The 16,068-nt window shown below is 39.4% G+C and overlaps 1 protein-coding gene across 1 annotated transcript in view; it reads right to left on the bottom strand.

Moving 5' to 3' along the window:
• Nucleotides 1-1,730: 1,730 nt before the first annotated feature.
• The window catches only part of necab1 (N-terminal EF-hand calcium binding protein 1), a 38,544-nt gene continuing 24,206 nt past the window's right edge, over nt 1,731-16,068 (bottom strand). The window contains exons 7-13 of the mRNA XM_028597887.1: nt 14,256-14,377; nt 9,843-9,919; nt 8,516-8,563; nt 6,379-6,491; nt 5,044-5,121; nt 2,940-3,031; nt 1,731-1,857 (exon numbers count right to left, since the gene is read on the bottom strand). Coding sequence (XP_028453688.1) covers nt 1,829-1,857; nt 2,940-3,031; nt 5,044-5,121; nt 6,379-6,491; nt 8,516-8,563; nt 9,843-9,919; nt 14,256-14,377 — 559 coding nt within the window. The 3' untranslated portion in view covers nt 1,731-1,828. The remainder of the gene's footprint in view (nt 1,858-2,939; nt 3,032-5,043; nt 5,122-6,378; nt 6,492-8,515; nt 8,564-9,842; nt 9,920-14,255; nt 14,378-16,068) is intronic.

Genomic DNA, 16,068 nt, shown 5'->3' with positions numbered 1-16,068 from the left:
TCATTATTACCCTAAAATGATAATAAGGTTACAACCCCAACCTGTTATAGAGAATAGAAACTTTTAGATATTGACTCCAAATCTAAAGAAAGGCAGTTCTACATACACATATGAAGGTATTGTTTCCCATGTAGAAGAAAATGAATTGAAATGAAAAAAATGTTTTAATATCATCCTAATATTCTCTTTCTGTTCACTGTTCAAGTCCTTGCTGTTCTGAACGACATTTCTACTGTGCTGAAACAATTTTACCTAATTAACAAACTGTTAATAGTTAATATCCTGGTTTGATTATTAGAGTCAAGAGAAAACATTTCTCTTTGTTTTGTGAGACCTTTTGTTCAGAGCCCAAGTTGGCTCCAGCAAGGATACACACCTTATCTAATCAAAGGACTTTTTTTAGTTTAAGCAGACGGTATTGGGTCTATGCAAATCGTCTTGTGAGTGAACGTCTTCTCAGCTTTTGTTAATTCTGTTGATTCTTTTAGCTTTGTATAAACCTCTGGCCAGAGCCTCATTCTGGTCTGAACCAGCCACTGAATTGAACCTAAGAGAACTTTTTCTTCAACACCCATCATTATCTTAATTCAAATATCAATAAAATCAGTTACGTACTATATGCTCCTGAATGTACACCCCCCCCATGACATTTGAAAATCTGCAGAATCTTCGAAAACCTATAATCACAACAACTGAAATAAAATCATCTTTTTAAAGTTACAAATGTACGGAGCCCCAGAAGGGTAATGGCCAGATTTTTACAGGGGCGTGATCATATACCGTCTATGGGCGTGATGTCTCCAGTAAATCTTAGGGGAGATGCCAACTTGACACCACCTGTCCACATGGTGGTGCTATTGACAAACCTTTGCATTTACAGCACTTTGTTCAGTTTTAAAACTGCTTCAAGAGTGGGGGCTATGGTCTAATACCATTAGGAGGTGAATACACACAGAGAGAAGCAGACCAACAATGACATGTTGTCAATTTTTTGTTACATTGAAATACTTATAATCTCAAGTTAAATCATCATTTTGACTCTACAAACACACAAGTCAGATTAGGAATTAAGTATCCATCCCTGATACTTGTAAAGGCACACATTCCAAATTTGCATCACCAAATAGACAAAACAAACCAATAACCAGGCTAAATAAAAAACATGGAGGTAATTTCCAGATAAAGAGTGAGAAAGAGATACACATGACTTACACAACAATATATCATCTTTATTTGTGATGAACAGATTTTTATCTTATTTCACACATTGAATACAACAACAGAATAATGGTTTAATTAGCTCCCCAGAGCTGCTACAATTGATACAATTATGTCTGTCCTTTCCTCTCTCTCTCCTTCACACAAACGCGCACATATGCACGCACGCACACACACACACACACACACACACACACACACACACACACACACACACACACACACACACACACACACACACACACACACACACACACACACACACACACACACACACACACACACACACACACACACACACACAGCTCTCATGATCTACCCCGGGTTGCAGATGATGTCACGTCAAACACAGTGATGATGTCAGATCATCAGATGGGACTCTGTTTGATGAGGTAATTGCTTTTAAGACGTCAGAGCGTCGTTTAGGAGTGTAAACAAACACGTGGACTATTTCAGACTACCACCTATAACTATGAAGGAACATGGAGGTCATAAATACTAATCACCATGACTTCAAGAGTGTGTGTGTGTGCTGTGGACTTCTGATGTATTGACAGATTGCTCTCTGCACCCATCATTGGCAATCTGTGAAGGGTGCTCGTCAACAATTTCAGTTGTTGTTGAGGACCCACCATGAGGCTGTGGAGGAGACGCAGAAGAAGAAAGAAATTACCTGCCAAAAATGACCCCAATCGATGAGAAACTGAGCACGCTCTCCTCTGTGGCTGTGTGTATTTGTGTAAGCTTTGACACATTTATTCAGCACTGCCCTGTGTGCTGCATGTGGCTGGTTATGTGAAGCGGGTAATGATGCTTGTGAGACTGAATTAAGATCAATTTCATGTAATAATGTAGGAAAAACAAGTTCTGGGAAAAAATGACAAAAAGTGGACAAAAGCTTTACTTATTATAAATGAAAGGGAGTTAAAGTCTAACATGTTTGGTTTGATTTGGCAAAGGTGTAAGAGTGAGATAATTATCTGACTGTTAAATGTCCTTTTACATAGTTAGCTTTAAAGCCGATACAATTCCAGTTTGCCTTCTCCCCCCCCAAAAAATACAAAAAAAGAAACCTCAATGCAATTGCATTGTGCAACTTGCTTGTTTACATAGCTTTCAACCACATCTCATGGCCTTCCTCTGGAGTTGCCGTTGTTGTGCAGATTGACAAAAGTTAGATTATAACTTTAAAGTGTTGTTATTTAATTTGATATCATACATATTAAATTACATAAACAAATTATTTTCCAAGATAACTAATCAACCTCATCCCGAGGAAGGCCATGAGATGTGGTTGAAAGCTTTGGTCAGTTGGACCTTGTGTTGATATTTTGTTTTCCGTTCTTTTATTTTTTTTGCTCAAACTGTTTCCAAGGTTGATAATAAACCATCAAGCTCACTATTGAGCTTATTCCAGCATTTCATTGAAACATCACATTTGTAAGACGAAATACTCAAATCAAAGATGCATGACACTTTTGGTATCTTTGAAAATGTTGGCATTCTGACTAGAATTTAAAATCATGCTCTAAGCCAAGGGTTTGAAGATCGTTTGTCTGCACAGCGTGTCTTTGTGATTGATGACAGATGTACCAAAGGGCACCTGAGGCTGCAGAGTTTACCCTTTAGATGTGTAAGATGAGTGAGGTGAAAGTTACATTGATTTTATTAGATGTGTTATGGATAGAGAGTCAGACAGGAGCTTTAATGAATGTTCTTACCAGGAACCAGCATGGTGGTGATGCTCTCAGGAGTTTCCAGGAAGTCCACGTTCCCCCTCTGGAAGGTCTTACTGTAGTTGGTCTGCAGATGACTGTGCAGAAGAAAACAGAAAGATTCACTCACTGGTTGTCATGGATAAGGTACATGTTTGTTAACTTACTTATTCATGACATCATTTTGCAAGGCTATATGCTATCAAAAGTCAACTAATTAAAATCCCAGAAACAGTCAAATAAAGTTCCTAATTCAATTAGTAAAGTATGAAATATTTTGAAATCAAAATATTTAATACTTTACTTTCATACCTCAAGCTGGTTTGCAAACATAACTAAACATATTAACATATAGCAGTCCAATGCAATTTGACCAACCTTTGTAGCAGAGTTGAATGTCTGATTAAAACACTTTAGAGTTGAAGTACTCCATCAGTGTAAATGCTGCCTGGTCTACAAATATTTACAATGTCATTACCTTTACCTGCTTGTTAGCCTGTTGTTTTATGTTCTTTTTAAAACTGGAGAAAGTCTAATTTACCATAAAAGGAAAATATGGAAAACCTTCTACATCCTCTTTTTGACAGTGGTTGAATGTAACTAAGTATATTTACTCAAGTACTGTACTTAAAGAGCACATATTATGCTACGTCTTTTTTTACCTATAAATGTTGAAGGAGCTGCAGATAATGCAATGTTTCCCAGTGAATCATGTCAGGCTGCTCTATAGGAGTCAAGACCAGAAAAGTAGTATAATAGCTGCTCTTTAAGTAGAATTTTGCAGTATGTGCACTTTACTTGATTATTTTCATGTTTTGTTACTTTATACTTCTACTCAATTCAATTCAATTCAATTTTATTTATAGTGTCAAATCATAACAGGAATTATCTCAGGGCACTTTACAGATAGAGTAGGTCTAGACCACACTCTATAATTTACAAGGGCCCAACAATTCCAGTGATTCCCCCAAGAGCATGCATGAATGCAATACTCCACCACATTTCAGAGGTAAATACTGTACTTTTTACAACATTTATATGACAGCTTAGTTACTAGTTACTTTGCAGATTTAGATCATTAATACAAATTTGAAATCAACTTATAAAATATGATGTTGATTATTAGGTTTAGCGACCACACAGTATATAAAGTTATTCAAATTAGCTCCTCCTTTTCCAGCTGCAACATTAATGCATCACTAATCATAATCCAGTAATATAATATATATTATTATATATATGGTTGGGTACCGAAACCCGGTTCCACTATTCCTACGTAACCAGTAGGAATCAGACCGGATTAGAACGCAAATTTCAGTTCCTCATTTCAGTTCCACTTAATGTGTCGACTGAAATATTTTCCCTCCGTCGCTCTGTAACGGACGTAAAAATATCACCCTCTCTCTGTAGTCTAGCGTTAGTAAATATAGGCTACTTTTAAAATGCCATATTTTCCCTCTGGGCAGACCAAAATGGATGTAAAAGCATATTAACCATTCACTGCACATGACTGCTAGTAAACATATTACATCTTTGAGGTCATTTTTCAGTTTTTCAAGAATCGGATTAGGAATCGGAATCATTTCAAAAGTACTGGTTTGGCATCGGAATCGTAAAAATTCAAATGATACCCAACCCTAATTATATATGGTATATATGATTATATACGTATTTCATTCTGAAATGGGTCATTCTGCATAATAACCTGCTTTGATGTTATCAGCCAATTGAATGGGCGTTGAAACGGGTGCACCTAATTACATTACTTTTGCAGGACTTTTACTTGGAACAGAGTATTTCTATTTCTACACTGTAGTACTGCTACTTTAACTTAAGTAAAAGATGAGCACTTCTTCCGCTACTGAATGTTTACTATAGAAAATAACAAACTAGACTAACTAGTTCTCTCTGTATCTCTGCTCCCACTGCTATAGTGACACTCTTGTTTTCCTCATTAGGTTTGCCTCACATTGTACCTCATCACTAATTGCAGTGTAAACCAGACCTCTCAGCAAGTTCAAGCTGAGCAAAGAACATAATTTGGGGGGGGTTATTTGAACAGGCCACAGTGCATTAGTCGTGCTGCATAATGTGCAGGCGAAATACTTACTTCTTCCACACGTTGTTGTGCTCCCAGAATTCATAGAGAATGAAGCGTGATTCATTCACCAGCCGCTGAACTGCGATGCTGCCAAATGCAAAACAGGAGAGAGCACAAGTTATGCAATCACTAATTAGTGTGCGACATCATGTCCCCTAGCACAGCCTCTGTGTCTGGACTGTTTTCCACACTCTGACACACACTGACACACACTGACTGGGAGCAGGCAATGTGAATCTATCAAATAATGTTTTCTGTGGCTTCACCCTCAAATTATGATTATATAGTGTTTTGTCAGAGGGTTTTAGTCTCATTTTAAAATGAGCAAACATGTACTTAGAGAAACAATCGTGACAAAGCTTGTAAATGTCATACTGTCCTTTGGGCTGCTGGATTTTGTCTGAACCCAAAGTGACAGTTCATGTGAGAGTTATTTCTAATGTTTGAAATGAAAAAAAACAAATTATTATTTTATCTATTGACCGAAAGCGTCATGGTCTGATGCTACACTAAAGCCTTTAGTTTTGACAGGAGAGCCAGAACGTCTTAGGGCTCTGACACACCAACCCGACGGCCGACCATCGGCAGAAAAGGCAGTCAGACTGCAGAAACGGGTTTCTGAAAACATTTTAAGCGAGAGATAGGCCATGCAGTTCAATTTAAAAGATTTTCGTCAGATTTTGAGAGGCGTTTCTCCCGCTCATCCCGCTCGTCATTTCCAGGTTAGCACTCCACCAATCAGATTGGTCATTGAGTCAGACTGCCCACCCACCAATTCAACATGTATAATGAAGGCCGACGGCCGCTCCGGCTGATGACGGTACAGAACACACCGAACAGACTCAAGTCACTGACCTCGTCAGACTTTCCGACGGCCGATTATGGGGTTGGTGTGTCAGGGCCTTTACAGCCAATTCGCTGATATTTCTATTTTAAAGTTTCATGATTGATCCAATGTTGCTTGTAATCTTAGGAAGTTTTCTGAGATTATCATAGGAATAAACCATTTACCAGCCATACACTGTAGATCCTTGATTTCCACATTGAAAAAGATGCGCAAAAAATCTCAGCTACAGAGGGGATGATGTAAGTCCATGCAGATTTGAGTCATTATTCTACACATTATGCTGCAGATACAGTGAGCACATGTAGGTATAATATGTGTTGTTTCTGTATTAAAATGTTGCTCAAGATTTTGAGGAGTGTTTTTTACTTTTTCTTTTGGATCTCTCTTTTATTCCCATGCCCCTCTTCATAAAAACTTTGGCAAAAAATAAAAGAACACAAATATCACGCAGTAAAAACAACTCTGATACAATGTGAACAAAAAGAATATAAGCTGACTGTAGACATCCAGTCTGGGCGCAGGCACACTCCATGTACTGTCTGAGAGCCAAACGAAACTCCTCCAGCTCATCCTCCAGCACCGGCAGCTGCCTCTGGACTATCAGGATGTGCTGTAGACAAGACAAAGCACACACAGAAACACACATACAGTCACACACAAACAAATGTGAACGCACGCAAAGTCAGAAGGTCAGAATTTGTTTCTGGTGGAGAGAGAGAGAGAGAGAATCTGAAATATCTGAAGGACGTTCAGAAATCTGGCAGTGTTTCACATTGACTCAGTGAGTTAACAGAAAACAGGCGATTGATGCTGATCTGTCAGGTGAACACTGGGACATTTATAATCTTTTCTTACACTTTGATAATGAACAAAAATAAAGCATCTAAATATTGTTCTACAAAGGTGTGAACGGCAGGGAAGAAGAAACAGGAAGACCTTCCATAATCATGACAATAAAAAGCCTGCTAATAATTTCCTGTGGCTGATGAGGAATTGTTGACAGAGGCAGAGAGGCTGATGGGAACAGGAAGTGAATAGTCTGCTCGTTGGCCTAAGGTGTGTGTCTGTGTTAATGATGTGTGATGTGTCTGTGTGTGACTGATAAAACACTTTAGGATCTTCTCTCAGAGGCTAATTTTGGTAGAAACACACACACACACACACACACACACACACACACACACACACACACACACACACACACAGTGGTTTCTCTCGGCTGCACACACCATTTAAATACGAGACGTCTGCAGGATGAGATATTACAGTGTAATATTTATAAGCATGGTTTCACTTGTGCTGTTGTGCTGTGATACTGGTATAGAAAGTGTGATACTGACTATGATGATTTCATATGAACTTTTCTCTCTTTTATAACATATTGAACTGGATCTCTTTGGTTTTTGGAACGGTGGCTGGAAAAAAAAACAAGAGATTTAAAGTTGTAATCTTGTAATTTTCACTATTTTCTTTTAAAAACAAAACAATTATGAGATTAACTGGCAGATAATTTTTTTAGGCTTTTTATTAACAGGACAGCTTAAAGACAGGAAGGGGGAGAGAGATGGGGGGGGACGACATGGAGCAATGGGCTGTGGGTTGGACTCAAACCCCGGCCGCTGCCAAGGACTCAACCTACATGGGGCGCACACTTTACTGGGTGAGCTAGAGGTCTCCCCTAAAAAACATAAGCTTTTAAGCGAAATTTGGAAATGACTGAATTGAGTGAAATAGCAACTTCCCCCACACATCCTTTTGATTTAAAAAACAAGTAACCTAAACTTTTTTGTCCAACAATACTTAGTAATGAACGGTCTTAAAATATGTTTTTCTTAACCTTTTTTCAAAAATAATACTGGTAATAATTGGTTTTGGATTCCATATTTTGGAATCAAACTCTGCAAATGATCTTTAAAAAAAGGAAAAACTCCTTTCTATTATCTTAATTCCTTTATTATCTGTGATTAATCTGTCTCTTTTAGCAATTTGTTTATGAATCTTTTACAGTAAAAGCATATTGTGTATGTTGCTGTGAAGAACAATATTTTGCTTCCATGTAGTGTATGATAGTGACAATAAAGAATCTTGAATCTTCTACTATAAATGTCCTTCCTCTTTATGATGAGTAATCCTTCTGCAAGTGTTTGTGTTGGTCTGCTGTGTCGTCAGCTACAGAGTCTTTCAGCCAAGAAATGATAGGACAGGGAATGATAACATGCACATAAACACCTGCATGCAAAAACACACCCACACTGTACACGAGTACAAGCCTGGAGGACAATTAATGAGCCAGTAGGTTTACACACATGGGTAGCTAAAACAAATATAGGCTATGTCCTGTTATTATAGTGTTTGTACTGTATTTATAATATCCACTCAAATATACACTCTCTCTTCCTCAAACATCCACATACCTCCAAGTCTAATATTGAGCCACAAAGAGATAATGATAAAGACGGAAGAAAGAAGAGAATAAGCTTCTGGCAAGTTTCATCCCTGCTGTTGCTATGACAACCACTGAGTGGTTATTATTATCAGTGCCCTCCCTTTCAGTAAAACTCAACCACTTGAGAACAGAGTGGACAACACCTCAGCAAAAACAGTAGAAAAGTAGATTAAAGTCATAAAACGAACCGATTTGCTCTCCAAGACCTCCTCTTCAACGGGCTCCAGACGAATCTCCTGCAGAACAAACATAGGCCTACAATGATATGATGCCCCAATAGTGACAAACTTTGCACCCTAAATCTAAATTTCTTAAACCTGCAATAACTGGCCACTAGGGGGCAGCATAAATGTGATCCATATTTAAAGGCATACTATGCAGTTTCCATTTTTGTCAAACAGTGACCCCTAGAGTTGCTGTGGAGTACTCGTATTTAACGTTACCTTTGCTGCTTTTTGTGAGTGGGCCTCGTTTTCTTTTCCTTGACTCTTCCGACCGCACTTTCTTCGTTTTCTTCATTGACTCTGCCATGATTTATGTCTGAAATGCGTGCAAGTGTCTTCCATAGAGGCTGCTTCTGATATGTTGTTGATGTATGTGATGTCGTGCCGTAAGGCAAGTCGTGATTCTCGCGAGATTTGGCGGGGCGCCACATCTCAACCCTGCATTGCTGGTTTTGCCAGCAGCGTCCCCCCCTGCTTTGCTATCGGGATGATTTGCCCTACTACGAGTTTGTTTACCATCGAAATGACTTTGAAGCTGTTATATTAAGGTACAAATCTTGCATAGTGTGCCTTTAAATATAAAAACATAGATTATTGCTGCTTTAAAGACTTTGTTGTGTTGTGTTTAAACTTTCATCTACCAAAGTGGATCCCAATTTTTTTGGCTTGTGAGACTTTAAACTAAAGCAATGTCTACACATATGTCGACTGAATATTCATAACTGTTCATCTCAAAAGTTCATTATTTGCTGGTTTTATATGAACAATAAAAAAGTACAATCAGACAGTCATTTACAAGAAAAAAAGGAAAGATTAGAAGACAGGAAAAAAAAGTAAACAATACTGTCTTTGTGTAGTAGAGATATTTTTTTATACTCCCCCCTCCGATTTATATTTTAGTTCCTTGTGGACTAAAATGTATGTTTGCAAAATGTAGCCTATAAACAACTAAGAAAAATCAAAGTTATCAAATTAGATATCCGATTTCATGCTATGTTCAACACACGCAAATAGCAGCTGTGAGAGTTTGCATGCAGCGGATATTTCCCGTGTACTGTACATATGTGTATGTGTTCGCACGTGGGAGGGTGTGACATAATTTGTTGATGTTGTTGTGAGTCCACTTTCCAAAATTTCTGGTTAATCTGAGAAAACAATGTAAAGACCAGATGGCCGCCATGGTGACAGGAGACAGACGAAGATAAAAATAAAAATAACAGAAGCAAAAAAGAAAAAGAAGGAGGCAGGAAGGAAAGGGGAGTATTGAAAAGGTTGAAAGAAAAGAAGTCACCTTTTTTTCTAGACGGTCGATAAGCCTCTGCAGTCTGTTTACCTGGATCATCCACTGGCTGTCTTCCTCATAAACACCTGGAGACACAGGCAGGATGGCTTTCAGACAGAAAGAATCAACAACAAAGGTGAAGGTTTGAAAGGTGCTGCGTATATCAACTGTATTTTAACCATATTTTTCTCCAATGATTGTTTGAACTAAATACCTCTAAAATAATGACAGAAGGCATTTCAAGGTTTCCTTTCATGTAATGCAATGTATAGGCATGCCATTCAATAGAAAAGCTTTGAGACCTGTAATCAAAGTTTATTGAAGCTCTGCAGCTGTGCCACAAATCTCCCAGCAACCACGGCTGGAGATACTGAGAGAAAATTTTTATATATATATATATATATATATATATATATATATATATATATACAGTGGGGAGAACAAGTATTTGATACACTGCCGATTTTGTAGGTTTTCCTACATACAAAGCATGTAGAAGTCTGTAACACTTCAACTGTGAGAGACGGAATTTAAAACAAAAATCCAGAAAATCACATTGTATGATTTTTAAATAATTAATTTGCATTTTATTGCATGACATAAGTATTTGATCACCTACCAACCAGTAAGAATTCCAGCTCTCACAGACCTGTTAGTTATTCTTTAAGAAGCCCTCCTGTTCTCCACTCATTACTTGTATCCTGTTTGAACTTGTTACCTGTATAAAAGACACCTGTCCACACACTCAATCAAACAGACTCCAACCTCTCCACAATGGCCAAGACCAGAGAGCTGTGTAAAGCCTGCTTCACACGGGACGATTTTAAAATTGTCGGCCGATTTTAAAATTGTCGGCCGATTTTAAAATTGTCGGCCGATTTTCCAAACCCCACACACGGTGATGAAAAATCACGGGTCTAACAGTTTTGGTCGTACAGTGTGTGGTGCGCAGCACACGGCAAAATCAACACATCACACACGAACCGATTTGACTCCCGAGCATTCCCAGGTCAGACGGGAAATCTCGCAAAATCCCTCGAGATCAAACGTGACTTCAGAGTAAACAATCATTGCGGACGAAGAGGATGCAGTGGCGATGAAAGAAAGAAAGAAAAGGCGATGGTCAAAGAAGACAACGCGAGCATGGACTATACTTGCTACATCATGATATGGAGGTGATTAGTTTTTTCTCATAGAAATGTCGTTACATATTACACAGATTAATTACTGTTGAAATAAACGTTCATATATTCGTTTCCATGTACTCTGGTGGACTGCAGTTGTGGATGTAGTTATGCCCATCGACTTTATTTATTTTACACAGGCTGCGTGCTCGTTTGTCCCCGGGGGACACCACACACGAGGAGAAATCGGGCCAAAAAAATCCAACATGTTGGATATCCCCGATTTGAGATCGGAGCGGTCCCGACGTCCTTCTGAGCAGACGAGAGCAGTCTTAACACACGACACACGGCAGGAATATCTGATCAAATTATTTTACGATAATCGGAGCATCCTTAGGCTTGTCGGGAGGGGTGAATCAGGGCTAAAATTGGCCTAATTATCCCGGCTTAAGGATCAGGGATAAAATTGTAGACCTGCACAAGGCTGGGATGGGCTACAGGACAAGCAGCTTGGTGAGATGGCAACAACTATTGGCGCAATTATTAGAAAATGGAAGAAGTTCAAGATGACGGTCAGTCTCCCTCGGTCTGGGGCACCATGCAAGATCTCACCTCGTGGGGCATCAATGATCATGAGGAAGGTGAGGGATCAGCCCAGAACTACACGGCAGGACCTGGTCAATGACCTGAAGAGAGCTGGGACCACAGTCTCAAAGAAAAACATTAGTAACACACTACGCCGTCATGGATTAAAATCCTGCAGCGCACGCAAGGTCCCCCTGCTCAAGCCAGCGCATGTCCAGGCCCATCTGAAGTTGGAGGAATGGGAGAAGGTCATGTGGTCTGATGAGACAAAAATAGAGCTTTTTGGTCTAAACTCCACTCGCCGTGTTTGGAGGAAGGAGAAGGATGAGTACAACCCCAAGAAGACCATCCCAACCATGAAGCATGGAGATGGAAACGTCATTCTTTGGGGATGCTTTTCTACAAAGGGGACAGGACGACTGCACCGTATTGAGGGGAGGTTATTTGGGGCCATGTATCGCGAGATCTTGGCCAACAACCTCCTTCCCTGACTAAGAGCATTGAAGATGGGTTGTGGCTGGGTCTTCCAGCATGACAATGACCCAAAACACACAGTTCTGTATGGAGGAGTGGGCCAAAACCATAGTGGAAGTCAAGTTTATTAAGATGGCCCTAAATCCAAAATTTGTCGTAACAAAAATACAGCAGTAAAAACCCATTAATAACAGCACATACCATTGTACAGCCAAACAAATATTACAGACATAGGCTGCCTGTCTAGAAAAGTCGTAATTGTGTCAGTCAGAATAAAATTTAAAACATTTACTCCTTTTGCATTGGGGGTAAATTACTCTGTGGTCATTTCTGTATTCATTCATGCTTAATGATTTTCGCACTGCCTGATATTGGAGAAATATTATGTCTACTGTTTAGGCAGTTTGCAGCACGAGAGAAAGCGTATGCTTGCAAACAATGATTTTTACACTATCCCAAATGTTTCCACCAAATGTCAAACCCAGAGAAATCTGTTATTTTATTTTCAGACACGGCACGTTTCCTTTAGTCGCCCGTCAGTGGCGTCATATAACCTTTCACCCTCCAGTTGCTCTAACTTCCGTCAGAACACTGGCACCAAGATGATACGTTCAGGAGTAATTGTAAATCATACAATGATGAAAAAAAATACTTGTAACCGTAATACTGCTTTATTTTGCCATACAGCATCATTTTGTGATTAATTACATCCCACTTTTTATCACAGTAATACAACAGAGACCTTATCTATTTTGAAAGTTCAATATTGATACTGGCTTGACGTTACTACAATGTGCTAACGTTGATACTAAAGCTTTGTGGGTAACATTATGAGGTTACAACATCGTTCAACACGCTAATAAAGTTATTTTTATATGACTGTTTCGACCACAGCTAACAGGACTTAGCTAACCCACGAATAACTTCACTAGTAACGTTAACGTTAGCTGTATAGATAGATGATTAATCTAATGCTAATTTAGCCAAAGTAGCACACCCTGGTCTGTCTGCCTCACTCCCCCGGCGCAGAGAGACTCAGTCGGGATGACAGCTGACAACAGCCCCGGGACATATAGCTAGCTAGTTACCGTTAGCCCCAAGTCAGCTATCAGCCAGCTACTTTCATCACAGCAACCCCCGGCCAGAACTTATCTCCAGTGCCAGGTGCTTACGACGCTAACGGCAGTTTAATTAAACGTTGGGAAACAGACTATATCAGACCCAGCACCGAGTCACAACAGCGGCAACATCCATAGCGGTAGCTATAGCTACATCTCCGTAGTGCTACCGGTGTAGCTATGTGCCGAATTTCTCCCCCTTCGCGTTTAGCTGTCTTTACGGTTAGCTAAATTAACCCGACAAAAGGTGGGTTAATCACCAAAACGAAAAGTTAAGATTACTGAAAAGTGAAGGGGAGATAATTCCAGGCAGCTGGGAGATGTTCTGCTGCTGCACAACAGGCATCGAACGTCCTGGCTCGCTATCGCGGAGATTTCCCCAACAATCCCCACTCACACCTGTCTCTCAGCCTTGTTTAGTAGTAGTAGTAGCTAGCTACAACAACAAACCCCGTCTACCCCGGTGTTGAAACCATCCAAAAGGTGACATTGATATGTGAAATATTTTGTGTTTTAGCTGCTGGCTACTGTTAGCTTGCTGGCTCACTACCTAACTGGTCAGCTCCAAATAAAAATCTAATCAAGAAAAACGTAATTATGTTGGGGAAACTGCAGCTATTTTATTACAATAACATGAATAAAAGTTACTAAACGTAACGTGAATAAACTTGAATGGGTAAACTCGTCCGTGAACTGATGCATTCTAACCGGCAGCGAAGGTGTTTAACACTAAAAACTCCCATAATTCCACGCAACTTCCCAACGTCATCAAAAGTCCAGTTTTACCGTCCATTGTTTTGGTTAAGAGACCCCTAGCGGCAGAAAGTTACATATTGTACGTTTAAAATGAAAGTGAAACTGTACACTCACAGCACATGTTGTTTCGAGATTGAGGTCTAAGTCTGACATCTCCCACACTCAAACCTCCCGTGAGCAACAGTAAAGTGCCAGAGCATTCAATGACTTTTGTTTGACACCCGGAGCGCACGATGAGAACAAAACTATCCACTTCAATCTCTCACTGTCAGTTTCTTTCTCACACCTGCACGACCTCCCTCCTTTCCTCCTGTGCTTGGCTTTTTTGCTTCTGGCATCTACGAGACAACATAACTCAAACCCACCTGCATTGACGAGACTGAGGAGAGGGTTGTTGGGAGAGAGGCTGCAGTTTCTCTGAAGCCTCCGATTGGAGCGACGACCTGACCACTGGATGGACAGAACCTCTGGCTTCAGCGGGCCCTGTCTGGAGTCCAAACAGGGAGATAATTATCAGACATCAAACATATTTTAGCCTGTTTTCTTTTAACATTGTTGCAGTTGCATTACAATGTCAACATATTAACATTGACATTAAATGACCTGTTTTTCCGTGGTTATTGTGGTTCACTGCACACACCACATAAACAGATGGATCCCACAAAATTCTTGGCTTACACACAATGTGACTTTGTAATTTCATTAGCAACGATAAAATAGAACCTGAGAAGAAAATTCATTTTGAACAGTTTATTGTATGACTCATTTGTGCCAAAGAAAGAGGCCAAAAAAGAGGGATAATGTTTTAAAATTTAAGATGGCACCAGGTGACCGAAGCACACAGTCTCATGAATAGAAGTCTTAGCTCAAGTCTGAAGTTGTCCGGGCTTACGTTATATTTGTAGGCCTATGTTGTGTTGGTCTGACAGTGATGCTAATGCCAGTGACAAGGTACATGCAGCCGCAGGGTGACATCACCTAAGATTTATCTTCGTGTTGTCAAGTTTTTCGGGCCCGTATTTTGAGAAGACCTCAGGGTGTCTTTGGCAATGTGTCTGCGTGCAGGTAAATGCGCATGCACATGTTTATACGCGGGTGTGTGATTTTTCTGCAAATGTAAGAGCAAAAAAGGTGCTTTGTGAAGTTTTTCAGACACCCTAATATTTTTGTACAATTTCAGGTTTATTCCTTAAAGTGTTTAATAGTTCATGTTTATGTTTATCTTTCAGGTAAATGCAATTCATGGCAAGATATTTACAACATTAATAGTCTTTTCCTTTGTGCTTGTTTTTAATTTAGCTCTGGCACACTAATTGGCTGCTAGCTGTAGATCTATATTTAGCGTACTACAGACATCGATCTTCAAATCTAACTCTCTAAATGTCAAACTATACCCCTAATCCCCTAATCTTTATTCAACAACTTTTGGGCTTTGACTATACAGTACATCTCATATAGAGTAGGGTAACTATAATCTAAATATGAAGATCTGTGACAATGTGTTTTCTAAAATAATAAAATCCCTGTCGGTTTATTTAGAATGAGCTCCTTTTTGTCCATGTTTCACCTATTCTGTTTCCAACTCAGACTTAGTTTTAAAAGCCAGCAGATTAAGGATGCATTAAAGAAAAAAAGTATTATCTATTGGGCAAATAACAATGAATTACCAAGAGGAAAGTAATATTACTTTTTAAATGAACCACATGACTTATGAATACAAAGCTCAAGCTCAGCTCTGAGTCATACCTTGCATCTATGAATTTGACCTCCTGTTTTTCCCTGTTCACACAAAAAAATGACCACAGAAACCAATTTAAAGCCACCAGAGAAACAACCAGATCCTCTAGATGTTTGGAAGAACAGAGTGTTGCGTTCAGATGCACAGGGGAATTATTGAAGTGTGGCAATTCAGAGACAGATACTGGAAGAGAAGAAGCTGTTCTGGAAGCGAGGGACAGTCACATTTTGAAATGACATGAGAGGGGAAAAGAGAAAGAAACATTTATAGTAGGTGAGGAAACTAAAGAAAAGAAAGGAAGAGACTCAGATGTCAATTCTTAAAGCCCATCATTTTCTGCCACTGAAAGTAAGTGTTAACATGGTCATGGTGAGAAAAGGGATACAACAATCCTTTTAAACTGAACTCAAGCAAAAACATGTTGACAAAACCAATATTAT

This window comes from Perca flavescens, chromosome 14 (genome assembly GCF_004354835.1).
Source record: "Perca flavescens isolate YP-PL-M2 chromosome 14, PFLA_1.0, whole genome shotgun sequence".
Taxonomy (NCBI): domain Eukaryota; kingdom Metazoa; phylum Chordata; class Actinopteri; order Perciformes; family Percidae; genus Perca; species Perca flavescens.
Note: the sequence above shows the minus strand (reverse complement) of the source record. Positions and strands in the feature narration are given on the sequence as shown.